General features: G+C 41.8%; 1 protein-coding gene across 1 annotated transcript in view; it reads right to left on the bottom strand.

Annotated features, from left to right (window-relative positions):
- The window catches only part of ZBTB20 (zinc finger and BTB domain containing 20), an 811826-nt gene that overhangs the window by 5210 nt on the left and 780055 nt on the right, over nt 1-26561 (bottom strand). The window contains exon 12 of the mRNA XM_036243711.1: nt 6365-7969. Coding sequence (XP_036099604.1) covers nt 6365-7969 — 1605 coding nt within the window. The remainder of the gene's footprint in view (nt 1-6364; nt 7970-26561) is intronic.

The raw sequence follows: 26561 nt of genomic DNA, 5'->3' as shown, positions 1-26561 counted from the left end.
GTCTCCTCCTTCCCTTGTTAACAATGTCCTGCTCCGTGGATTGCACTGCGAAATGTATGCTGCTGCCCTGACACGTAACATGGATGTTCCTAAGTGGTTTGATGATTTTACAGCATCTACAGTTAAGTGCTTTTAAATAAATTATGCTATTTGGTTCTCAGAGCAACTACATAAAGTAACTATTAAGATTTGTATCTTATGTGGCAAAAATCGGAGGCTCAGATTGATTATAAAATTTACCTAGTCACTCAGTCAGAAAGTGGTCAAACTAAGGCTTTCTTGCCCTGGCTGGTGCCAGGTACCTGGGTTGGGGTTTAATCCCCAGCCCTGGTCAGGGTGTGTGTGGGAGGTGACCAGTCAATGTTTCTCTTTCTCTTTCCCTCCCTTCCACTCTCTCTAAAAATCAATGGAAAAAAATATCCTCAGGTGAGAAGTAACAAAAAAAAACACACAAAAAAAACCAAGGCTTTCTTACTTCAAACCTTATACTCACTCATTATTCCATGGCTTGATATAATTAATAACCTGATCTCTATTTGAGAATTACCATATTATTATCTTGATCTCATTATTATTACTCTATTGATGACATTGTTATGTGACTCTCATTGCTATATCTATTTATATAAAATTCATGGCTGAGATTGCTGAGCTTCTCAAAGTAAACAAAATTATCATATGTGCAGAGGACACTAATGGGCTAAAAACCATTGAATGGGCTATTGATAAAATAATTCAAGAAAAGGTCCAAACATCTACCCTTTGTTGGTGAAGAAAACACAAGTGAGAACACAGACACAATATATTCTTTAGCAAATAAAAATGAAAGCGAAGGAAAGAAAAAGAAATTCAAGTCTTGCTGAGAAAATAATGCATTTATGTATAAGTCCTTGAATTAAATTATCCTGGAAAGCATGCTCACAGTTCTGAACATTCATTCACTTACTCAACAAATATGTTTTAAGAAACTACATCTGGTAACCTATATTCATATATAGATTTGAAAGCAAAAAAGTCCTAAGATTGGGTTTTAAAAGAAAATTTCAGTTGGAATAGCATTGCCAGATAAAATACATGATACCCAGTAAAATCAGAATTTCTGATAAACAATGATTTTTTTAGCATGTCACAAATATTACATGAGACATACTTAGACTAAAAAAATACTTACTGTTTATCCAAAATTAAAATTTAACTGAGTATCCTGTATTTTTGTTTTCTGAGTTTGATAACTCTGGGCCTAATTTGTGTACTCTGGTAAACAAATACCCTAAATGACATCTTGGTCAGTCTTATTATTACATACACAATTTTGTTATATTGGGCAGAGTAAGAATGAACAGAACATGGTATCTGAAACCTGTTCACACCCTTGGAGAAAGCACTTAATATATAAATGTGTAAAGTATTCTTGCATTATTTCTATGGAGCTACATAATACAGTAAGTAAACCACTTTGTGGAAATAGATCACTTTTCCTTTTGGAAGTGATTTGACATAGATCAATATTTGTTGAGTGTTTACTGTCTGTAAAGTATTATGCTGGGTATATTTGAAGTATAAAATATATATGTATCTTTTATATATATGATCATGCATAAAATTGTTTCTGCTCTCACAGAGTTTACACTCTAATGGGAAGGTGTAAAGGCACCCACATAATGATAATACGGGTCAGTCCTGAAGGGGTACTTTGGCATGGTACCCGTGCAGTTTGGGAGACTCAGCTCACCTCTTATATGAGAGATACTTGCTTCCATAATGAAATCAAGCTGATACCCATAACTCCAGTTTACTTTTGCTAAACACATGGATTCTTATGAGTGGAATTTTAGAGAACATTGCTATGTAACAAAAGCAACCAGATCCTCCTGATCACCTGGGCCATCTAGGGAAGTGATTCTTGTGAAACAGGGCTTGTTAAAACACAGATTGCTGGGCTCCCTCCCCAGAGATTCTGATGCAGGGTCTGGGCTGGACCTACGAATTTCCATGCTGCTGGCATGAGCTCACACTTCCAGAACCAAAGTTATCTTTGAACTTTCCCTATTTCTTGCCTTCCAATCCACACTGACACCCTTCTATGTACTCTGTCTTTCCCGTCCATTCCCATTCCTTTGACTTTTGTTTTTTTCTCTTGGGAGGAAGCATAGAGGAGTCTTGCTTTGTTCCATGGCAGGAATGGTTTGTGTCATCTTTGCTTTTTCTCTGATTCTCATTTTCAAATACTTCCTTGACTCTTGGTGTCCTTCCTCACAAATTTTATAAACATGCAGCCAAGTGAACTTGAGAGACTCCTAGAACAGATGAAGTCCTACTGTGGTGTGTTTGGCAGAAGAAAGCAACTAGGTGAGAGATTTTCTTTTACTCTTAAAAAAATCCTTAAGGAATCAGAAAAATATGTTCATTTTGTGAAGGAAGTTCAAAGTAAACCCAAGGAGTATCACACTGCTTTAGCATTTGAATTCCATAGAGGAAGGAAACTGTTGAGAGCTTATAATGCAGAGATTGGATATAGAGCAAAGAAACAATGTCTCCTGGGAGAAGGGGGTAAAGTAATAACGATGATAATTTTTAAACATTAAGTAGTACTTTACCTTTAATGAAAAGCTCTCCCATGCACCATACCTTTATAGCTTCTCAGAAGGCAGGCAGATTATTATTTCCACTTTAAATTAGAAAAAACTGAGGGTTATAAAATTAAGTGACTTGCGTAAGGCCACTATTGAGGAACCAAACTCGGCCCAAATAATCCAATTCCAGTACAATCATCTTTCACTTATATCCCTACTCTACGTTTTAGTTTTATAATCATTTAGAATATGCTTTATAACCAGGGCTTCCTTGGTTCTCTAAGATAGAGCTTTTCTCCAGAGTAAATATGATAGACTACTTATTTGTCTCAAACACTTCCTTTCAATGAATATGTGGATTGGTAACAAACAACTACACAGAATTCTACTTGGAATACATTTCAAACTGATTTTCTGCAGCTGTTGAAAGCAAGTGTCACTTACATTAAAACCTGGAGCTACTGAAATGCAAAGCCAGCCTCCATGCCTAGCAGCTGTGATGCCAAGGACCCAGATTTTTTTCCTTTTAGCTCTGTTAATACCCTTTATTGGTAGGATTCTTTTCGGTTAGATTATAGGTTAGAATACTGAGTCCATCCCTACTCTTCCAAGTATCCCCAGTACTTTCTAGACACTTTTTAGACCAACAATGGGACTTTTTCCTCTCAATTTTACCATTTCTGCTGGGCTCCTGTACAGTTGGGAGGCCCCACTTTTGTGATGTTTTCCCAAGAAACTGGAGAGAACTTTGTTTTGAAATGTGGGCCACCGTGAACCCAGGTCCCGCATTATTTCCATACGATCAGGCTGCCTTGCCTTTTGAAAATCTAGACCAGTTGTTCTTAAACGTTGTGAGGTTATGGACTCCTTCAGTCAGACAAAGTCCTGGTAGACAGATGGCCCTTCCAAACTGACATGCCAAATAATTCTGGGGTGCAAGAGAAGAATGTGGTTTCTTTTAAAGAAGGTGCTAGAGTAGTACATGTACGTTTTCACCTGTTCTCAGACGTGGCCATGCTATACACACCAATACAAACACCTTCATAGTGGACTGAGGACCCTCCCCGTCTATTGCCTTTCTGTAGGCTACACTTTAAGCATTACTTAGACTTATAAAATTATTTTACTTATAGCTTTTGTATCTATGATGCACCAATGTGCAAACCCATTGCTGGTTTTCTTATGGGCAAATCTAGTTATTTGGGTTAACCACAGAATCCTCTGGTGAATCCACTGGATAAATGTGTTTATGCATGAAAAAGACAATTTTTAGTAATATACTGAAACTTTTATGTTGCAAATTTAAAGACTTATTTCAATATGTGCTCTACTAGAATGTGTGAATTTCATATCTGCTAGGTCTACTGGAAGGAAAGACGGGACATGTTTATTCAACACCAGCAAAGTCAACTTTCGCTGAGAAGACACTTCCACAAATGGTCCCTTTTCCCCCTTAATCCTTAATTTTATGGTTTATAAGACAGCTAATTAGAGTAGGAAAGAACATAAACTATGTGAGAGTACTCTGTAAACCATAAATTGCCATATAAATAAAAATATCACTATTTGATTAATTTACCAAATAATTATAATACCCAAACCACATGGAAACTTTCCTTGATTGATCTCAGGTTATTAGTACATTCACGTTCACCCCAAATCAACATTGTGACTCACCACTACCTGATTTTCTTCCTAAATTCAGTAGTTCATCAGTATGTTTTTTTAGAGGTGTGAAAACTGTCACCTCTAAAACCAACTGACTTGCATAAAGGTATATAAGGTACATGATGTCCTGACTTAAGCTGAACTGCAAAGCAGGAGAAGTTCACCTTCGGTAACGTTCTGGTGTAGCTGTTCATTTCCGTGCTGTGTACTTTGTCTCAGTGTCTGTTGCTGTCCTTTCTTTCTATTCCCCAATTTAAAATGATCTGCTTTATGTCCAATGCCCTGGCTATTCCTGCTAGCTAATCTGAGAAACAAGGCTGCTTTGGGGAACTAATTTGATTTTGTGTATTATAGTTCAATTTGTAACTTTCCCCTGCAAACTAATTTGTCATTTAACAAGGATATTCTGGAACCAGAGGTTTACCAGCAGTGACTCTCATAACAGGAATTTCAAATGTGGCGATCATTGTTGGAACAGGTATTTTCGGGGACAAGAGACCCTATCATATTACATATATGGTCCCTCCTATAGAAGAGCATCCATGGAGTTCTTGCCTCTATGTCTGTCCCATTATGGAGCTAGGAAAGAGCACTGACTGGGAGGTCAGATCCTAGCTCTAGAATCACAGATCCAGGGATGAAACACCATCCTGCCCAACTGCTCACCTGATGATTGAATCCCTTCTACAACACATTTAGGAAATGATCATCCGTTCTCTCCTTGAACACCTCTAATTATAGGAATTCTCTCCCTTTGGAGGCTGCCTATCCCACCTTGGAGCAGCTCTGACTGTCAACAATCATCTCATTGAGTTGAAAGAATCTCCTATTGTTTCCAGTCATGGTCCAGTTTTACCTTTTGGACCCAAACAAAACAAGTGTACTCTCTTTTTCCTCCCAACCATTTAAATAATGTTGATAGTGCTAATAACAGCTATCATCTATAGCATGCTTATGTGCAAGGAAATGTTTTAAGAGAAAGATCTATCACTATTATCCCCATTATATTGACAAGGAAACTGAAGTACGGGAAGGTTAAGTAATTTCCCAAGGTGACAAAGTTCAGTAGTCACTAAATCTAAGTTCAAACCCAGGTAATCTGGCTCCAGAGCTCCGGCTTAACCACTACATTACGCTGTCCCTGAAGCTGGAATACTGGAGTATGGCTTATATGATGCCCAAGTCTTCCCTGCAGTCTGAACATCCCAGGACCTGCCATGGCTTTGAGTCCCTTCATCATCCCAGTCATACTCCTCTGCATGTGTCCAATTAGCCTATTGTCCTTTTGAAACGTAATACCCACAACAGACTGTGGTCTCCAGATGTTGAAAATGGAGAACAGCAACAGGAAACAGAATGAGTCTATCACTCCTCCCTGTCTCAGGGATCACAAATGCAGCCTAAGCTCGCACCAGCCTTGCTGTGGCATCTTCAAGGTAAGGTTTATATAAAACTTACCACAGACTAAAACCCTCATCCCAGCTCTGCCTAATGACTTTGGGCTGTAAAATGAGGTGACTGGAGTATATGACCTCCAAGGACGTTTCCAGTTCTAAACACCTCGGATCAAAGAACAGTTTACAAAGTTCAATGTATTTAAGGGATGTTCTGCCTGTAAATTCTTTGTTAGGCTCTTTCCCATTTGACCCCTCTCCATAAAGGGTTTCTGTGATTTTGTCTTCTGGTGGCAGAGTGCTTTGCTCCTATGATGGGGGCACAGTTGGGCTTCTAAAAGATGGCTTATAGCCCTGGCCAGTTTGGCTCAGCGGTTAGAGCATTGGCCCGTGGACCAAGGAGTCGTGGGTTAGATTCCAGTCAAGGGCATGTACCTTGGTTGCGGTTCGGTCCCCAGCCCTAATTGGGGTCATGTGGGAGGCAACCAATCGATGTGTCTCTCTCACATCGATGTTTCTCTCCCTCTCTCTCCCTCCTACTCTATCTGAAGATAAATGGAAAAATATCCTTGGGTAAGGATTTAAAAAAAAAGATGGCTTATCATGGGGCCACCTTAAATTCTGAAAAATGACACCAGACCTTCTCTTCTACCTGCCGTCCTGCCCCTCCCGTCCCACTGTTCCCTCACACCCACCCTGACTGCCAGACTTCCAGGGGCCTGCACTCACCTGTGTGTACAAACATGTGCTTGACGTAGTTCTGTTTGGCGGTGAAAGTCTTGTTGCAGAGAGTGCACTCATAAGGCTTTTTTTCGCCCTGCCCACTGGCTGTGCTGTGGCCTGCAGATGTGGCCAGGGGCTGTGGCGCTGGCAGCTGTGCAGTAAAGGTTGACAGGCCGGGCTGGGACACTGTCACAAACTGGGTCTGCTGACCTGCCAGGGGTTGTGGCAGGCTGAAGAGGAAAGGCTTGGGGCCGCTGCCTGCGGGCTGGGTAGTGAAGAGGGCCGGCAGGTAGGTGTTGCCGGCTGTGCCAATGACCTGTGTGTTGCTGGTCAAGGTCAGAGGCATCCTCAAGTTGCTGGTGAGAGTTTCTGTCTGGCGTAAATAGAGCTGGGTACTTGGCAATGGCTGCCCAATGGATGTGTTGACCGAAGGCTGCTGCAGGACGCTCTTGTCAGAGCTGTTGCTGACAGTGATGACCGTGTTGTCCATCTCTACCTCGTTGCTTCTTTCTGGGGAGGAGGCACCTGTCTCTAGCTGGTGTGGCTGCGGGCCACCTTCTGCAGGGGCTTCCGCAGCCTGCTCTGGTTGGGCGGGTTCAGCCTGGCCATCCCGCGCCACCCCAGGCCCAAACTGCTGCTCCACCGAGTCGGGCTCGGTGCCTATGGAGGAACTGACGCCCGAGTCGAAGCTTTCTCCCTTGGGTTCACTCTCGGTGCCCTCGGCCTGGTCAGTGTCTTCCGTGCACTCCTCGGATTCGTTGCGCTCCAGGATCTGCACCCTTTGCTGCCCATAGTAGTCGTAATCGTCCTCCATCTCCTGCTTGATGTGGATATTGCCCACCAGGGTCTGGATGCGCACAGGCCTGGGCTGCTTGCGGCAGTGCGTGGTCTCGGGGGTGGTGGACAGGTAGCGCTCCATCTGCTGCGAGCGCTCGTGGATGCGCGTGATCCAGCTGGGGTCTTCCATGTGGTGGTCGCGCGGCAGGCCGAGCGCAGTCTCGTGGTGGCTGACCACTGCACCGCTGTAGAAGGAGCGCTCTCCGCTGCCGTTCTGCATGGAGCACGCGTAGAGCGCGGAGTAGATCCTGTCCACGCTGTGCTGCGGGTGGCTCTGCAGGTAGCCCGACTCGGTGTCGCTGCTCTGGCCCGATGTGCCTGACTCGGGAGTGCCCCGTGGCGTGTCCTGGCCCGAGTCCTGGATCCCCGGGAACACATCGCCCACATTCTGTGACACAATGCGCGTGCACTCATCGATGACGGTTTTGATCTGCAGGATGCTGGCGGCCGTGAGGATCTGCAGGGCTTCCGACTGCGAGACGCGCAGCACGCCGCTGTACATGAAGTCAATGAGCTTTTGCACCGACTGCACCGACACCACGGACGGGATCTCGATGTCACTGTAGCCCAGCAGCAGCTTGTCCTGGAAGAAGGGGCTGCCGGCTGCCAGCACGCAGCGGTGTGCGCGCAGCATGCTCCCGTGGATGCGCACCGTCACGTCACAGAAGTGGCCACGGTTGCGCTGCTCGTTGAGGGTCTCGAGCACGGAATTGCTAAAGTTGTGAAGGTTGATGCTGTGAATGCGCTCGGTCATCCCCTTGCAACTGATGTCACCTGCATGGCAAAACAGACACAAAACAGGGCGTGGGTCAGAGCTGCATTCCTAACAACTGGGTCTCCGGTGGGCAATGCTCATTGCTCCCAGAAGTAGCCCCTCTGCAGAACAAGAGGGCTCTGTGGTAGATGGGCAGGGTTTGCACAGGGTTCAAGCTGTGGGTACATGTCCTATGGGAACAAGGCCTTGAATTGTGTCCCAACAGTGTCCCAGCTATTTGGGGGTACTGAATCCCTATTAATCCCCTAGCGCTTCAGCCAGGGTGGTAAGTTGGAGCAGCCTACTTAGCAGACCTGTCCTTTGCCGGCCACTCCCACAGCTTCAGCAAATAAGAACTGAAAGGCAAATGGAAGACTTGTCCTCAAGGAACTCTGCCTCTGCTTTAAATAGGCCTAAGCCCAGGTCCTCCAGGAAAGCTTACATTTTCCCCAACTTATCAAAGTTCCTTATTGTAGTCATAAACTGCAACGATATTCATAGTACAAAAACAAATTCCCTTCTTATTAATTTATGTGGCACATTCCCCAAACCCACCCCATGTATACAAAAATCCTTGGAAAAGTCAACCCCGACTTAAGATGTTCACCAAACAGCTGCTACCATGTTCTCCAGTTGAGGGACGGGGTATAGAATGTAATCTGCCAGCTACTGGGACATTTGTCTGCTATTTCTGTATCTACAGAGTATTCTACAGATGACACTCTTCTTGTCATCTCTGACAACCTGGGAACTTTCCAGGGTGGCTGTATGAGACAGGATGGTTTTCTGAATTTTCTGAGGCTTAATGAGGAAGGACTGTTAAGTTCAGAGAAGGCAGCACTGACCAGGGAGACTTGAGCACACCAGGTGGTCATATTTACCATTCAAGCTCGGCACTTTGAGAATGAAGGAACACTGTCACCAATTGGTCAGGACAGCAGGACTAAACCCAGAGTGGAATGTATGAACACCCTAGATAATTGTGTTCTCTGTGCACTTGGTAGAGGGAAGTATCAAACAGCTCCCAGTAGGAAGGTAAGTCAGCTATGTAGAGGCGGTGGGCAGCCTGACCCATGGCCATCTTTATGCCCCAGGCTGTGCAGACAAGGGACCATGTTAGTGACATGTAGGTCACAGACTGAGAAAGAAAACAGATGGCTGTAACAACCGGTCTAAGGGCTGCCTTCTTTTTCTGCCTCACCTCTCAAATGGCTCTAAAGAATCCCTCTCTCCAAATCTCTCTTTAGTCAGAGTCCCCATTCTTGCCTTCACGACTGAACAATCAGCTTGAGAGAGGGAGGCCAAGGAAGTGGGCTTTCAAAACCAGGTGGCCCAAGTACTGCTGACTGTTGGCCTAGGACCCAGCTCCCTGTGTCTTGTTAGAAGGAACCGCAGAGGTAATGGACTGCAAGCATCTCCTCAGGTTCTTTGTCCTCTGCCTTAGGAGAGAGGACTGCTCGGGGAAGTCTGAGCTCAGCTGGAACTTCTACTTGCTTCCCTCGACCTCCATGCTGCCCTAGCTCAGTCGGTGCGACCACATCCTTTCACGCAGTCGTTCATTTCTTTTGTTCCCATTTTTACATTTAGTCAGCCTCACATGTATTTGCTTAACTTCACAAATGCCTACAGGATCTTTGTTCACTTTCAGTGATATGATCTGCACAAATTTTTATGTAAAAGAATTCCTTCTTGTTTCATCTTCCATTGGGTCTGTTCCTTGCCTAAAATAGTTCATTAGGCTATTGTTTCTTTTTTCTTTTTTTTTAATCATGTAGAAGAAATGGTCTTTGCCAGATTAAAGAATCATGTGACTCCTCTAGGATTGTGTTCATACAAATAGGGCTCCAGCAGAAGGCCCTGATAGCCCAGGAAGGAATATTTGGAAAACAGGTCAGTGGACCAAACTCCAGGTTCTCTCTGAGTGCCCCATGCATTTGTACCATGATAATAGTGACAGGAGCAAAGTTGTGTTTGTTTGTTTGTTTGTTTTTAGCTTACTATGTGTCGAATCCTCACTGCTGTTAGAACTGGTCTAACTACTTTATGTATATTATCTCATTTAATCCTCAGAACAACCCTATGATGTAGGTAGTGTTATTACCCTCATTTTTCAGACAAGGAAACTGAGGCCAGAGAAATTAAGACATTTGCTCAAGTCCAGGTAGTGATAGTGGTAATGATGGCATTTGAACCCAGGCAGTTGGTTCTAGATTTCATGCTCTGATTTCCTTCACTATTTTTGCATGCTCTGACCCTGAATGAAGTCTGGCCTTTACGTGCCCACGGTCTGCTGTAAAGCCACATGAAAAGGTTTGTCTAGCATGTCCTCCAGCTACTTCTAAACATATCCATGAATGTTCATCTTTCTAGGGCTTGGGACTTCAACATAGCCTCAGTCATATGATAAATAACTTTTTCTTTTTTTAGTTCATAAATGGAACAATGCAAGAAATAAAGCAACTTGTCCTGGCACTAACAGGTAGATTTTCTAAACACAATGTTACCACCCCCAAGGTCTCTTTCACTTCAGTCAAACTGTCACCACGGAGATGAGCTGAGTCTCTGCTCAAAGCACCATCTCTGAGGAAAGTCTCACACAGCGCCCAGCAGAAAGGCTATGTCCCCCTTCTGATAATCCCGGGAAGAAGCTGTATCCCAATTATCATGATAATCAATATCCACGTGGTGTTTTACAGCGTATAAGCTCTTTCATATGTAGCATCTCATTCACTATTTACGACAACCTTATATGCATTTAGGACAGGTCCTACTATTACTATTTGATGAAAAAGGAGGTTGAAGCTCTTAGTGTCTAAATGACTTGCCCAAAGTTTTACGCAGCTAGTAAGTGGCAGGGTTAGGATGGAAAACCCTGCCCCTTGATGGTCTTTCACTGGATTGCTGAGGAGTGAAACGTGGATTGCCCAAAGATCTAGGGCAGTCCTAGTTTTCAGGACACAGAAGGAAAAACAGGCTCTGAAAGTGATGAAGGAAGTGGTTTAGAGATGGAAATGGTTAACAGCAAAAACTGTCATTATCATCACACGCATTCATACACACACACACACACACACACACACACACAATCTCAGGAAAATTCAAACTGCTTATTTGACTGAAGTGGTTGAGCCTGTCTAAACAATCAGGTATCCCTATAGAGGCAATCACGTATACACAAAAATATCTGTTAAACGGTCTGAGTTCTAGTTATTGCGGTAATGGTACCACCATCTTCATTAAAAACCTGAGAGACGAACTCAAGCCTGTACACATACAACCTGACCTGACAAGCCTCCTGGGTTTTCACAGACCCCCTTCTACCCGTCTCCGGAGTGCACCGGTCCTGCGTGGCGGCGAACGGCCACGGAGGGCTGAGTCGGTTTTGCTGACACGCGATGGGGGACCCTGCCTTTCCATTCAAGCGCCTCTTTCCTCCAGCGCACAATGCTGGAGCAATTCCTTTCCCAGGCTTTCTTTTATTTTTTTAACACAAATACAGTGGGAAAAAGTTTCTGCCACAGCAAAGCAACATCTAGGCTTTTGTGAAACATGTCCTTTTCATCCAGTGGGCATTAATGTATAGATTCCAATGGAATAAATCTGAAATGCTCTACTGTAGAAGATTTGTCCCCATTGAACACAAACCTTGATTAGATGGTTATTCAGGAACTGTATAGGAAGGAATGGTGTGAAAATGCTGACTCCATTCTTTCCTAGATTGGCACTGAATAGGCATTTGGGCTATTCAAATAATAAAAAAAAACCTCTCTACGAAACCATACAACTTTACAAAGATGATGTGTACTTGGGAAGGCCACCCCACCTAGTAACCCCCACAGTGGTATGAACTCAGGACTGATGGCAAAGTGAAAAAAGTGATTAAAAATCGTTCTCTGTGTGTTTTAAAATACAAACCTATCTCCTTTTCAAGGGAGTGAAAATACAGAGCCGGCCTGCGATGGCATTCACTGGGAACATGCAAGGAGTTCTCCCGCAGAAAGTGATCACGCATTCATTCTAAGTGATTATGTTCCCCGAGTGAGCACAATACGGCGTGAGCACTGACGGGAAAACCTGCTTGTGCTGAAATAGGTGACAGAGGGCCCAGCTCTTGTTTTGTAGGAACCCAGCTGCTCTCTGTCCCTTAAGCGGCAGGGGTCTGGGGTAGGACTTAGCATGAGAATAAAAAGCTGCCCGTGCACAAGGGAAAATGAACAAGAAAGGAAACAGCAGGCAATACAATCTCTCTTAATTAGGTGTGAAATCCAGTCCTTCCTCAGTCCGGATATATAAATGAGAATAGTGCAAGTGAGAGATGCTGTAGCCGGAGATGGGAATTTGAAGTCTCTGCGACTTGGGAGGAAACACTAGCTCTCCAACGCAAACCAATAGGAATTTCGGTCAAGTCAACAGGCCTACGTCAAACGGCAGGGCCAGAAAGCCCTGGAGCTTTCGATCTGGGCCACCCAGCTCACACGAGCAAAGTGGGTCAGCACATGAAACAGGGCTAGGGTGGCCAGGCCTCCACAACTCAGCCTCCTCCGTCCCCTTTTCCACCTTGTGCCCCGGTGCCTGTAGTATGCCAAGGTTGCTCTTTCATACATGAGCTGGTTAGTGATGACCGCAAGCTGTCACATGGTGGTCACACTAGGAGAGAGTCATTCCTCTCTGGAAAACAGGGATGCGAGTGATAACTCTGGTCCTGGACACTCTAAATCAACCTCTGCTGCCCTGCCAGGGACAGGACTTCAGTGTCTACTTCACCTACTTGCTGAGCCACTGAGGATGGAGGCTGTGTGCCCAGTTTCCACCACCTAGAGCAGATGGCCCCCCCTTCTGTCTCACTGGCTTCGTCACAATCTTTGGAGGGAGGGTGGCTGGCGGACTGGGGGAATCACTTCTGTAAGTGGGAGGTGACAGGCAGAACAAGACCTCTTTTTCCTACCCCGGATCCGTACACCTAGCATGCGGCAGGTGCCACTGTCCCTGTAGGTGAACGTGAGAGTCATGAGCCTACGGGAAGGAGAGCAGCCCTGCTTTACTTACCCATTCCTCAGTGGAAAGGGGATGCTGTGGGCCAGCTGCCAGGGACTGTTCTCCTCTATCTTCCAGATTATCTAGGCCCAGGGTACAAGAACCATTAGAGATCATCATGGTTTTATTTTATTTTTTATTTTTTTTTTAAATCATTGGTAACAGAATTCTTCTCATAAAACATAAATAAATTATTCAACTTTCAGAAATTTCACTTTCAAACATATTTTCAGAAATGTACCACCTACAAAAGTTGGGGACAGCCTGTATATAATGTCTGTAGGCACAGCTTCTTATGTTAGCTGGCCAGAGATATTAAAAATTACTAACTTGTTTAAAGTGTTTACAACATCATTCTGTCTATGATCGCAATATTGTAACTGAGTATGTCTTTCATAGTACTTAAATTTTCATTTGTACTGTAACATTTCTGGAGCACATGTTAAGTAATTATAGGTCCTTAAGAAGTGTATGTGGCTTTAAGGGGGCATTTACATTTTTTTTTCATGAATGGACACGTTTCTACTTTCATAGGAATGAGGTCAATGGCTTTTATTAGAATCTCAAACAGGTCTATGGTCTCCCAAGTTAAGACCTATGGACTGAACGATGCAATTCTCTCTCTTTAAGCAGCTCTTAAAAACTTTCAATAATCAAAGCCTCTGAAACGGATGCAACCTGCATGACTACATCTGACGCATCGGCCTGCTGAGCTGATGTTTCCCATTTACTTGAGTTGAGCTGATGTTATTTTATATGATATGCTCAACAATCTTAGCCAAACTGACAGAAGTTACCTTTCAGAAGAGAATGACTTAAAGATAAAACTGGGATTAAAAGGGAAGAGAGAAGAGAAGATACAGATAGACAACACTGACCCTAGAAATAGGGGGGGTATAACAGAGACATGTTTTACAATTGTTGAAGCCAACTATTATTTAGCAAAATTTGGTTTGAATCAGGTTTTTATCAGAGTGGATCCAGTTTGACATTTAACACAAACCCAGAGAAGAACTAGGAAACAACCTTTCCCTTTTTTGACGGTTAAGAATTAGATTTTGTGGTGTACGTTGAATAAAAAGTAAATACAAATTAATACACAGTTCTAATCCAGCCGCCCAGACGAGCTCGCCTGCAAGCTCTGTGGAACTTCTAACAGGCGGCTGCCCTTCCCTTCCCTCTCCTTCCTTGCCCTTCTTTCCATTCTTTCTTCCTCCCTGGCTCCTCTTCCCCTTCCCTCCTCCCCTCTATTAAACCATGAAATTTCACAAAGCTTCAAGTATGGGCAACAAGAGGGCAAATGGTGAACCAGGACAACATGCCCCATGATCTTCAGGCCCATCCCCAATCTGGACGCTCCTCTGTTCCTCACCTCCTTTCGCGCTTTTCACACTACCAGAAAGAGCCTTAACCTTTGTTTGATGGGTGGGACTAGGCTGATGTTACTAGTGGGATTTTCAGATCCAAAGGAAGAAGTGATTCCAGGGAAGCCTTTGCACTTGGGCTCTGGAGGCTCCCGGTGTTCTCCCCTTAGCCCCGGTCTTTGGTTTGCCTGATTTCAAATTAGGTCTGCTGTTATTTCCCAGAGGGGTCTAAGAAATGCCTGACCAGTGTCTGGCTGGTGTGGCTCAGTGGTTGAGCATCAACGCATTCACCAAGAGGTCGCTGGTTCTATTCCCGGTCAGGACACGTGCACGGGTTGTGGGCTTGATCCCCAGTGGGGGGGCATGTAGGAGGCAGCCAATCGAGGTTGTCTCTCATCGATGTTTCACTGCCCAGGAAAAGCTGATTCTACATTTATCTTTTTAGACCCTGTGAATATCATAACTGGAGCTCAGAATCAAAGTTAGGTTGCATTTAGCATGGTCTGCTTTTTTTTTTTATGTAAAATTGACCCCCAGCCTCATTCTGATGCCAATTCCTTATTTTATATCTATTCTGATTTATTTTTTATAGTTACATATAAATACATTTTCTAGTGAGTTCTGGTCAAGATGGCAGAGTATGTAAGTGCTGTGCTCTTCTTCTCCCACAACCACATCAAAATTGTAATTTAAATTCCAGAGCAATCAACGTGGAGAACCACCTGATGACTAGCCAAACAGAACTCTTATAACTATGGATGCAAAGAATAGGCCACCTTAAGACTGGTCGGAGGGTGCAGAGTAAAATGGGCTGATCCCACACCCACTTGTGGCAGTTGAAACTTGGGAGGGACATTTCAGCTGCAGAGGTCCCCACCAAGGAGCAATGGGTCTCAGCCCCACACCAGGCTCCCTAGCCCAGAGATCCAGTGCTGGGAAGAGTGGTGCCCACAATACCTGGCTGTGAAGAACAGTGGCAATTCTGTCCCAAGAGAGTGGCTGGAATCCCAGGTGTCCTCTTAAGGGGCCCGAGCACTGACTCACTTGCTCACAGGCTCTCACCCTGAGCTTCAGCGGCTCAAAGGGTGCCAGAGACTGAATTGTGTGGCTTGGAGTGGGGTGGGGTTACCACTGTCCAGGTGTTGAGCTCCCCAACCCCCATGCAGCCTGCAGGGCACTCAGGGCCAAATATGAATTTGCATCAATGGGGAAAACACTGTTCACCCCACCCTGGTGACTCCCTGAGACCTCACCCCACCCAACACTGCAGGGATTCCCCTCCAGTGAGACAGAGTGCTGCTGGAGGTCAAAGCATACTCTTAAAGAGCCTACGCACAGAATCAATCACTCACAGGCACTCACCCTGACCTCTAACGATGGGACAGCAGCTCAAGGCACTAGAGCTATATGGGTATAAAATGAACTGTGTGGCTTCAGGATGAGGGCTGTCATTGTCCTTGTGTTGAGCCCCACTCCGACCCCTGAACCTGCAGGGATAGGTGAGGGACAATTTAAATCTGCATTAACCTGGTCAACACTGCTAGCCCCACCCTGGTGACTCCCTGAGGCCATGCTCTATTCAACTCACACACTGCCCTTGGCTCTATTAGCAGCTGTGCCTCATGGGTAGCCTTGGTCCATGCTCCAAACTTTCTTAAAAGCTCCCCAAGATCTGAAGGCCCAGGCAAATGGTGGCTGGCCTCAGTGTGCACTGTGCCTTTTGCTGAGTGGCCCCAAGCCTGGCGCAGGTGGCAGCTGGCTTTGAGTTGCAGCATGACCTCTCCCATGCACCTCCGGGCCCAGCACATGCAGCTGTCAACCATGGATCTCTCAGTAACTTTTACCAGGTGGCCTTGGGTCAGGCACAGCCAGTGGTTGACCTCAGCCTGTACTGGGACACTTCCTAAGAGGCCACAAAACCAAGAATCCGGAGGCCAGCTTCAGACCACAACAAAGTACCACCTGAATAGCTCCACAAATGGTACACCCAAACGGTGATCTTGGCAGGCACAAGATCCCCACTGAGGTGAATCCTCCTCCATGGGGTCAGAACATGCTATGGGCATGGCTAGTCCTCAAAACCAGTCAGCCTAAAGGTCAATCCCACCTACTGGTGAGCAAGTAGCAATGAAGGATAAATTACAATAGGAGGGCACAGAAAACCCACACAAGAGATACTCCTAGAACACCAAGCTCATGTGTACAGGGAGACTGTGCCACCGAGCCCCATAAGACACCTACTACATAAGGCTACCCACCAAGACTTGGAGATGTAGCAGATCTACCTAATACATAGAAACAAACACACAGAGGCAGCCAAAGTGAAGAGACAAAAAATATACCCCACATGAAAGAATAGGAATAAACTCCAGGAAAAGAACTAAATCAAATGGAAGTAAGCAATGTACCAGACAGAGTTAAAAACACTGATTACAGAATGCTCAAGGTACTTAGAAGACTAGATCAACTCAGTGACAACCTCAACAAAGATATAGGAAACACAGAGAGACGTAGAAACCATAAAAAAAATGTCAGAAATTAAGAATACAATAACTGAAATAAAAAGATCACACTAGAAGTAATAAAGAGCAGATTAGATGAAGCAGAGGACTGAATCAACATTTTGGAAGACAAGGTGGCAGAAAACAACCAATAAAAAGAAAATTTTAAAAATGAGGACACTTTAAGGAAACCCTGGGACAACATTAAACATAATAACATTTGCATTATAGGAGTAATAGGAGTAACAGAAGGAGATCAGAGAGAGCAAGGAATTAAAAATGAGCCCTGGCTGGTTTGGCTCAGTGGTTAGAGTGTCAGCCTGCAGACCAATGATTCTAGTCAAGGGCATGTACCTCGGTTGCAGTTTGTCCCCAGCCCTGGTTGGGTAGTGCGGGAGGTAACCAGTCGATGTGGCTCTATCATGTGGATGCTTCTTTCTCTCTCTCTCTCTCTCTCTCTCTCTCTCTCGCTCTCGCTCTCTCTCTCCCTCCCTCCCACTCTATCTGATAATAAGTAGAAAAATATCCTCAGGTAAGGAATAAAAACGTAAAAGAAAACCTACTTGATAAAAAAAAAAGACTGAAAAGTTCCCTAACCTGGTGAAGGAAATAAACATACAAGTCCAGGAAGTACCAAACAAAATGAACTCACAGAAGTCCACACCAAGAAACATAATTAAAATGATAAAGGTTAAAGACAAAGAAAGAATATTTAAAAAAGCAAGAGAAAAGCAGTTACCTACAAGAGAGCTCCCATAAGACTGTCAGCTGATTTCTCATCAGAAACTTTACAGAAGGGATTTGCACATAATATTCAAAGTGATAAAAAGCAAGGACCTACAACCAAGATTATTTTACTCAGCAAGTAAAGTAATCTCCTTTACAATCAAAGGAAAGATAAAGAGCTTCCCAGACCAGAAAAACTTAAAGGAATTCATCACCACCAAACCAGTATTACAAGAAATGTTAAAGGGACTACTTTAAGAAGAATAAAAGAAAAAAAATCCCATAAATATGAATAATAAATTGAAAATAACAATATACTTATCAATAATAATTTCAAATGTAAATGGATTAAGAGCTCCAAACAAAAGATATAGGGTGGCTGATAAGAAATCAAGATAGATAGATAAATAAATAAATAAATAAATAAATAAATAAATAAATAAAATGTCTATACGAGACCCATTTCAGACTGAAAGACATACACAGACTGAAAATGAAAGAATAAAGAAAGATAGTTCATGCAAATGGAAACAAATAAAAGATGAGGTAGCAATACTTGTATCAGACAAAATAGACTTTAAAACAATGGCTATAAAAAGAGACAAAGAACACTACATAATGATAAAAGGATTAATCCAACAGGAGGTTATAATCCCCCTAAACATTTACCCACCCAATGCAGGAGCACCTAAATATATAAAGCAAATATTAGTGGACATAAAGGGAGAGTTATAGTAATATAGTCACAGTAGGGGACTTTAACACCCAGACTGAAAATGTAAAAGAAAACAGTGGCCTTAAAAGGCATGTTAGACCAGATGGATTTAATTGATATATTCAGAGCATTTCACAAATTATTTTCAAGTACACATGGAACATTTTCTAGGACAGGCTACATGTTAGGGCACAAAACAAGTCTCCATAATTTAAGAAGATTGAAATCCTATCAAGCATCTTCTTCAACCACAATGGTATGAAACTAGAAATCAACTACAAGAAGAAAATTGAAAAACACACAAACACATGGAGGCTAACTAATATGTTACTAAACAATGAATGAATTAATAATGAGATCAAGGAAGATATAAAAATATTTTTACTTACAATAAATGAAAATAAAAACACAACAACTCAAAAACCTATGGGACACAGTGAAAGCAGTCCTAAGAGGAAAATTTATAGCATTATAAGCCTACCTCAAGAAACAAGAAAAGTCTCAAATAAACCATCCTTACACCTATAAGAACTAGAAAAACAAAAACAAAGAAAGCCCAAAGAGAGTAGAAGGAAGGAAACAATAAAGATCACAGTGGAAATAAAACAGATTCCAAAAAACTCCAAAACAATAGAAAAGATCTATGAAACTAAAGGCTGGTTCTTTGAAAATATAAACAAGACTGATAAACCTTTAATTAAATTCATCAAGAAAAAAGAGAGAGGACCCAAATATATAAAATCAGAAATGAAAGAGGAGAGTGACAACTGACACCACCAAAATACAAAGGATTATAAGAAAATACTATGAACAATTATATGCAACAAATCAGACAATCTGGAAAAAAATGGATAAATTCCTAGAAATGTCAAGTCTTCTAAGACTAGGCCAAGAAACAGAAAATATGAACAGACCAATAGCTACTAACAAAATCGAATCAGTAATTAAAAAAAAACAAGAAAACCTCCCAACAAACAAAAGTCCTGGTTTCACAGGTGAAGTTTATGAAATACTCAAAGAATTAACACCTGTCCTTCTCAAACTATTCCAAAAAAGTTCAAAAGGAGGAATGGATTCCAAGCTCATTTTATATGGTCAGTGTTTTCCTGATTCCAAAACCAGACAAAAACACAACAACAAAAAGAAAATTATAGGCCAATATCCCTGATGAACATCGATTAAAAAAATCCTCAACAAAATATTAGCAAACAGAATTCAGCAATACATTAAAAAGATCATACACTATGATAAATTGGTATTTATTCCTGGGATGCAAGCTTGATTCAATATGCACAAATCAATTAATGTGAAACACCACATAAACAAAATGAAAGATCAAAATCATGATTGTATCGTAGATGCAGAAAAAGCATTTGACAAAATCCAGCATCCATTTATAATAAAAACTCTCAGCAAAATGGGAATAGAGGGAACATGCCTCAACATAATAATGGCCATATGACAAACCGACAGTTAACATCATATTCAATGGTGAAAAGCTGAAAGCATTTTCCTTAACATCAGGAACAACACAAGAAATGTCCACTTTTACCACTCTTACTCAATATATTACTGGAAGTCCTAGCCACAGCAGACAGATAAGAAAAAGAAATAAAAAGCATCCATACTAACAAGGATGAAGTATAACTGTCAGTATTTGCAGATGACATGATACTATATAGAGAGAATGCTAAAGATTCTACCAAGAAATTGCTAGAACTGTTAAAGGAATTCAGTAAAGTATCAGGACACAAAATCAATATTCAGCAATCAGTTGTATTTGTACACATCAATAAAAAACTATCAGAAAGAGAAATTAAGAAAACAATCTTATTTACAATTGCATAAAGAAATACCCAGGGCTCTGCCTGTACATGAAAGGTTGTGGGTTCAATACACAAACCTAGGTTGTGGGTGCATATGAGAGGCAACTGATCGATATTTCTCTCACATCGATGTTTCTCCCCCTCCCGTCTCCCCTCTAAAATCAGTAAAAACATACTCCTGGGTGAGGATTAAAAAAACAATGGGCAGGGAACCTGAACAGACATTTCTCCAAAGAGAACACAGAGGGACAATGGACATACGAAAAGATGCACAACATCACTAATCATTGGGGAAATACCAATTAAAACCACAATGAGATATCACCTCATGCCTGTCAGAATGGCGATCATCAATAAATCAACCAACAACAAGTGATGGTGAGGGGTGGAACAAAGGGAAAATTCTTGCATTGCTGGTGGGATTGCAAATTGGTGCAGCCACTATAAAAAACAATACGGATGTTGCTCAAAAAATAAAAATTGAACTACCTTAAGACCCAGCAATTCCACTTTTGGGTATATGTTAGAAGAAATCCAAAACACTAATCTGAAAAGATATGCATCCGTATGTTCATTGAAGCATTATTTACAATAGCCAAGGTATGGAAGCAACCTAAGTGCCCAGCAATATACAACTGGATAAAAAAGTGGCACATATATACAATGGATTATTACTTGGCTGTAAGAATCAATAAAATCTTACCATTTGCAAAACATGGATGAAACCAGAGGATATTATGCTAAGTGAAATAAGTCAGACATAGAAAGACAAATACCATATAATTTCACTTATATGTGGAATCTAAAGAACAATACAAACGAACAAATAAAACAGAAACAGACTCATAGATACAGAGAACAAACTGATGGTTGCCAGATGAAAGGTGGGTGGTGGGGATGGGTAAAAAAAGTGAAGGGAGTAAGAAGTACCAATTGGTAGTTACAAAACAGTCATGAGGGTAGAAATTACAGCAAAGGGAATAAAGTCAGTAATATTGTAATAACGATGTATGGTACCAAGTGGGTATTAGACTTATGGAGGAATCACTTCAAAATTATATAAATGTCTAACCACTATGCTGTACACTTGAAACTAATATAATGATATCAAATGTCAACTGTAATTAAAAATATAAAAATTTTAAAAATGGTAAAAAAAAAAAGAAAAAAGAAAAAATTATTTTAAGTTAACTTAAATACCTGTAGTTATGAAGTGAGAATATAATCAAACACTCAGCAAGCAATCTACTATCAACTTATTAAACGAATTCTAAATATTCACTTTGGGGTATAATCAAGCTACATGCTTTCTGAATTTCTACACTTTGAGCATCTGATTCCAGTGGAATAAAACATTGAAAGTTCAAACACCTTCTTTCCTCTCTTGTGAAAGCCAAGTTTTAACTCTGTGAACAAAGGCACTGGATAGCTATAATTCTAGACAACATTCTGAGAGACACCTATGCCCTCATTCTAAAGCTGAAATGAAATGGCTTCTTGAAGAGGGAGGACCTGCTGGGACGAAGGAGAAAAGTCAATGAAATCTGAGGTTGATGCCTTTAAATCCTCTTATATCGTAAACCTTTTGAGACACCTTTTAGGAGTTTGATTTTTTTTTTTTCTAAAGCTCTTTCCTTACAAATTTAGCTGCTGCCCTATTGTAACCTTTCCCTTTGTTCACTAAATCTGGGTAACAAAAACACAGAGATGCTACATCTGTGGGTGGGATACAAAAGTGAACAAAAGGATCTACTTAAATTCAGAAAGTATGCAGTCTGAACTTAACTTTGCATAGGCTTTAGAGAAGGATCCATATATTCAAATGTACAGTTAATAAGTTCTGTCCTTTATTTTGCTTGAAAAGAAATGATAAATTTAAAAAGTGTTTATATAAAAACCAGCATCTTCTTATTAACCTGTTCCTCTATTGATCTCTACATTATCATATACTTATTTTAGAAGAAAAATAAAATTTTTACTCTAGTGAGTTTGAATATCAAGCATAATTCCCAGGAATGGCACTTGTTTCTCTCCCTTGAAAACATCATCAGTTGGTGATAAAGTATAGTTAGATAATAATTTTTTTTTTAACTTAACTGAACTTCAATGAGTGAGAAAACAGAACCCCATAGTGTTATTTAGAAAAAGCTTGATGAAAATAATCAGAGCTTCCCACTTCACAGAATTCTTTTTGTCCTCTGTGTTGCACAGATCTGCAATTGCTTTTGCCTGTGTCTTCCTAGAAAAAATAAGTTGCTTCCAAAGTGACAACTGATTTTCAAGCGTAGCTGTATGTTGGAAGGAGGGGCTGCACTATTTCTCTGTGGAAGGTGTGGACTTGAGCCATGCTGGATTGTTTTACTGAGGAATGAGGTTGTTCTGTCTCAAAGAAATAAAGAAAAGCCAAGGAAAAAGGTAACTGTTTAGTTGGATGACTAGCACAGTGGTAAGTTAATGTGGCCAGTTTAAGAAAGTAGCTGAAACTACATCTCAACAGCCCACCCAGGGTGATCCGTTAGAGAACCAGGCGTAGAATTTCCTTAAGAAAAAACAAGATGTGAGTTCCTTTTTGGCTCATGCTGGGATGAAGATCCTAAACAAGTGTTGTCAGAACTTAAAACCTTTGGAGGCACTGGTAAATAACTGGAGAGCCCTGGCTGGTGTGGCTCAGTGGTTAGAGTGTCAGCCCACCTACCGAAGGGTCTTGGGTTTGATACCCAGTCAAAGGCACGTATCTGGGCCGGTTGGGGTAGGTGTGGGAGGCAACCAATATATGTGTCTCTCTCACATCGATGTTTCTCTCTCTCCACCTACCTCCCTCCTTTGCATTCTCTAAAAATCAATGGAAAAATATTCTCGAGCAAGGATTAATAACAACAACAAAAAGTGAAGGAGAAGGCATACTTTGAAATTATTCTACTAAGGAGTAAAGTATTTTATTTTTATATTCTTTATATATATTTAAAATTTTTATTATATCATTTACATATTATAGGGGGAAAGATATTAAGTTGTAAGAGTCTTCTGTAGCTACAGGTAATAATCTAATTATTTCATCTTATTTCAGTGAAATAAAATCTCTGTGCTAATCCAAGAGGCTGGACATTTTGCCATCCCTTGCCTATATTACTACCATTCTTGCTTCTCTTCTTCTGCTGAATTTGTCCTGAGTTCTGAAATTACTGTGCTTTCTCTACTTACCACATCTTATGAACCATTTGAGAACCTATTCAACGTTCTTCCTTCTCTGTGGAGGCTTCTTTGACTACTGGAGTCCATCCTGGGTTCCTTTTTCCTAGTTCCCATTGCTTGGTGAGGTAATAAGCTAACATTATTATTATTATTATTTTTAACCCCACAGAGTTAGGAAACTTTCATAATAATAAGGCAATTAAGAAAGGCCAAGCCTTGTATACAGTTCTGGGCCCCCTTGCCCTAGGGAGTTGCGGCTTCAGAGCCCAAATCTGAAGTTAGGACCTAAAAACAAAGCCTCAAGACAAAGAACTTTGTTTTTGGAATCCACCTTCTCCACAGAGAATTATGCTGGGCCCTTTCTGGAGTGAGGAAGGGAAAGCTGATGCTCTGAGTTAGACTGAGGTGGCTCGAGAGGTAGAAAAACAACTTGCCCTCAAATGGGGAAGGTGACAGGTTTGCAGTTTCTGCTTGCAAATGACTCCAGTGGAGTAATTACATGTCACACTTTTAGAGGCTCAAATGAAAAGGCACTGACTTGAAATTAACAGTGATGATCTTGGGGCTGGGCCTATGCTCAAGGACCTCTGTGAAGGGCTTCTCTAAAACCAACTAATGGAGTAGTTTCAGGCAGTCAAATGGACAAGGCTCAATGGCATCTTTGTCGGTAGACGAGCCATGTCGGCGATGGAGACCGCCATGAACTAAGGGTCTGACCCCGCCCTAGATTTCATGATTCTTGTACAGGTCTAGCAAGGGAAAGGGAGACCTGGAACTTTACTGAATTTTTTGCTGATTTAGTGGCTGGCCTTGGGTTTAATTTACTTTAGAAAAATTAGAAAATATTTCTTGCATCTATTTTGAAGAATAGAGCTGAACTTTCTACACAATCAGTAAATTTAGTCTTAACAGTAGATTACTGATTATTGTGGGTTTGTTTGTTTGTTTTTTTGTCATTTGTGACTGTCTTATCTCTATGAGAAGACTTCAAGCTTCCAGAAGGCTAGTGCCTTGCACTGTCATAACTTTAGCTGTGACTATAAATTAATGGATCTTTCACACTGCCCAGTACATTTCTTTACACTAAGTAGTTCCCATGTGAGTATTTGTGTGATCGACTCTCCAATGCACTTGAAAGGTATGCTGACAGTGAGTGGCAGCCTCACAGTGCACCTTTCCTCTGCGGTGTATCTGTCTGTTGTAGTTCCAGGTCTTCCCATCCCTGAAATTCCATGCTCTGTTCTTCTCTTACCCATTGTCACTCCATCCTTTTCATCAAGGAACAGGCACACTTCTATTTTTTATGTGCTCACTGAGTTTCCCACAAACAATGCTCATTCACGTGTGATTTTTGACACACCATACTGTCCCCATCTTCATGATTCCATTTCCCCCAAGAGACACCTCAATGGGTCCTTCTGTCAGCTGAGAACACAGTGGAACTCAGAGCTGAGCCATATCTTGTACCATCCCCAAGAGAGGAAAAAAAGCAATCTGTGATATGATATAAAAATGATCAGGCCAGCCCTGGCTGGTTTGGTTCAGCAGTTAGAGCAACAGCCTGTGGACCAGAGTCGTGGGTTTGATTTTGGTCAGGGCACGTACCTCGTTTGGGGTTTGGTCCCTGGCCCTGGTCAGGGTCGTGTGGGAGGCAACCAATTATGTGTCTCTCTCACATCGATGTTTCTCTTTTTCTCTCCCTCCCACTCTGTCTGAAAATGAATGGAAAAATATCCTTGAGTGAGGATAAAAAAAAAAATGATCGGGCCAAACTCCCACCACTGTGGCCTACCTTAGGGAAGCTAAACTGCTTGGTAATAGACGTTATAGAGATACCTATTAATCAATTTTGATAATGGGTATTTTTATATTTGCCTAAATAATGTCAGGGATTGTTTAGAGTATTTTCACTTGGTGGCCACTGGGTGTCCTCGTTTACAAAGTAAATATGCAATATTTAGTATAGGTCACCAGAGAGAATAGAACACTAGTTTTCTTTTTGGCCTCTCACATACTGAATATAAATTTGCTGCTGAACTCACAACCAGGTCACATATTAGTACTGGTTAAAAATGTTCAGGTCAAACTGTAAATTTTATAACCAAAGGAACTTCTACAGGTTCCAGAAGTGAATTTATAAGACTGTTTCCTCAGTAGAGCTATTAGAATGAGCCCTTATTCGTTTGAAAACTGGCACGGGGTTTTGACTATCTACAGAGTGAGCCAGGAGAGAGAACAGAGAAGGTCCTAATTTATTCTTGAAATAAAGAGAACACCAAATATCTCCGTGGTATATTTGTTAGATAGTTTTTTTTAATCTCAACTTTTCTGCAAATCAATTAAAAATAATAATGAGAGAGATAAAATATGTCCTATATCTGGGAAAACTGAAATAATGTAAAAAAACATAGTACAAGCAGCTGGGTCATATAATGATGATCACTTATTGCATATTGTAAGACGAAGGATTCCATTATTCCTGCGTGGACCCGTTACCCCACCTGTGAAATAAAGATGCTGTGCTTCACAGCGCTGCTGTGGACACAGTACAGAAGAAGGAGGCACAGGGCTGCTAGGAAGAGAAACCATAAACGAGAGAGATGGAAATGTTGCTGATATTCTAACTGGATGAGCCCCAGTTGTGTGACTTGTCCCTGATGGCAGACAGGAGTCAAGGACAGAGCTCACACAGCTAACAGATATTTACTGATTCCACCATCCCAAGCGCTGAGTGTGACCCACTGCTGGGTAATCGTTTGTGCTCCCTAAAGTGGGTTTTGCATGCCTAGGATTCTCAATGCTTCTACATTTATATTACATACATATCTGAAGAGATTCTTTCCTTGCACAGCTGAAAGGATTTCTACCTTCTCACCTTGTAAATTGCTCAAACTTGAGATCCAGAACCACTACTGATATATAATAATACTTGCATTCAAATGTCGAGCTTAACCCATTATCTAATCTTTTCCAAAGGCAAAGTTAACTTTACTGTATGCTTTTTTTCACTAGTGCATGTCCCCCAGGTTAATTAGTATTCTCTGACATGTCATTTCAGTATATAAATTATCAATACGATTCTGTGCCCCAAACGCCAATTTATACAGATAACATTAGGGAAACTACAGAGAGCTCTGTGAGTGATTCCCTGCCTTCCAGAGATGCCCTCTGGTCTCACCAACTTGGCTGTTGTGCCCCTGGTACAGCCGCTGGTAACTCTTACTCAACTGTTTACATCTACAACAATGCACAAC

This window comes from Molossus molossus, unplaced genomic scaffold (genome assembly GCF_014108415.1).
Source record: "Molossus molossus isolate mMolMol1 unplaced genomic scaffold, mMolMol1.p scaffold_m16_p_5, whole genome shotgun sequence".
Classification (NCBI taxonomy): Eukaryota; Metazoa; Chordata; class Mammalia; order Chiroptera; family Molossidae; genus Molossus; species Molossus molossus.
This window is presented reverse-complemented; position numbering and strand designations above follow the sequence as displayed.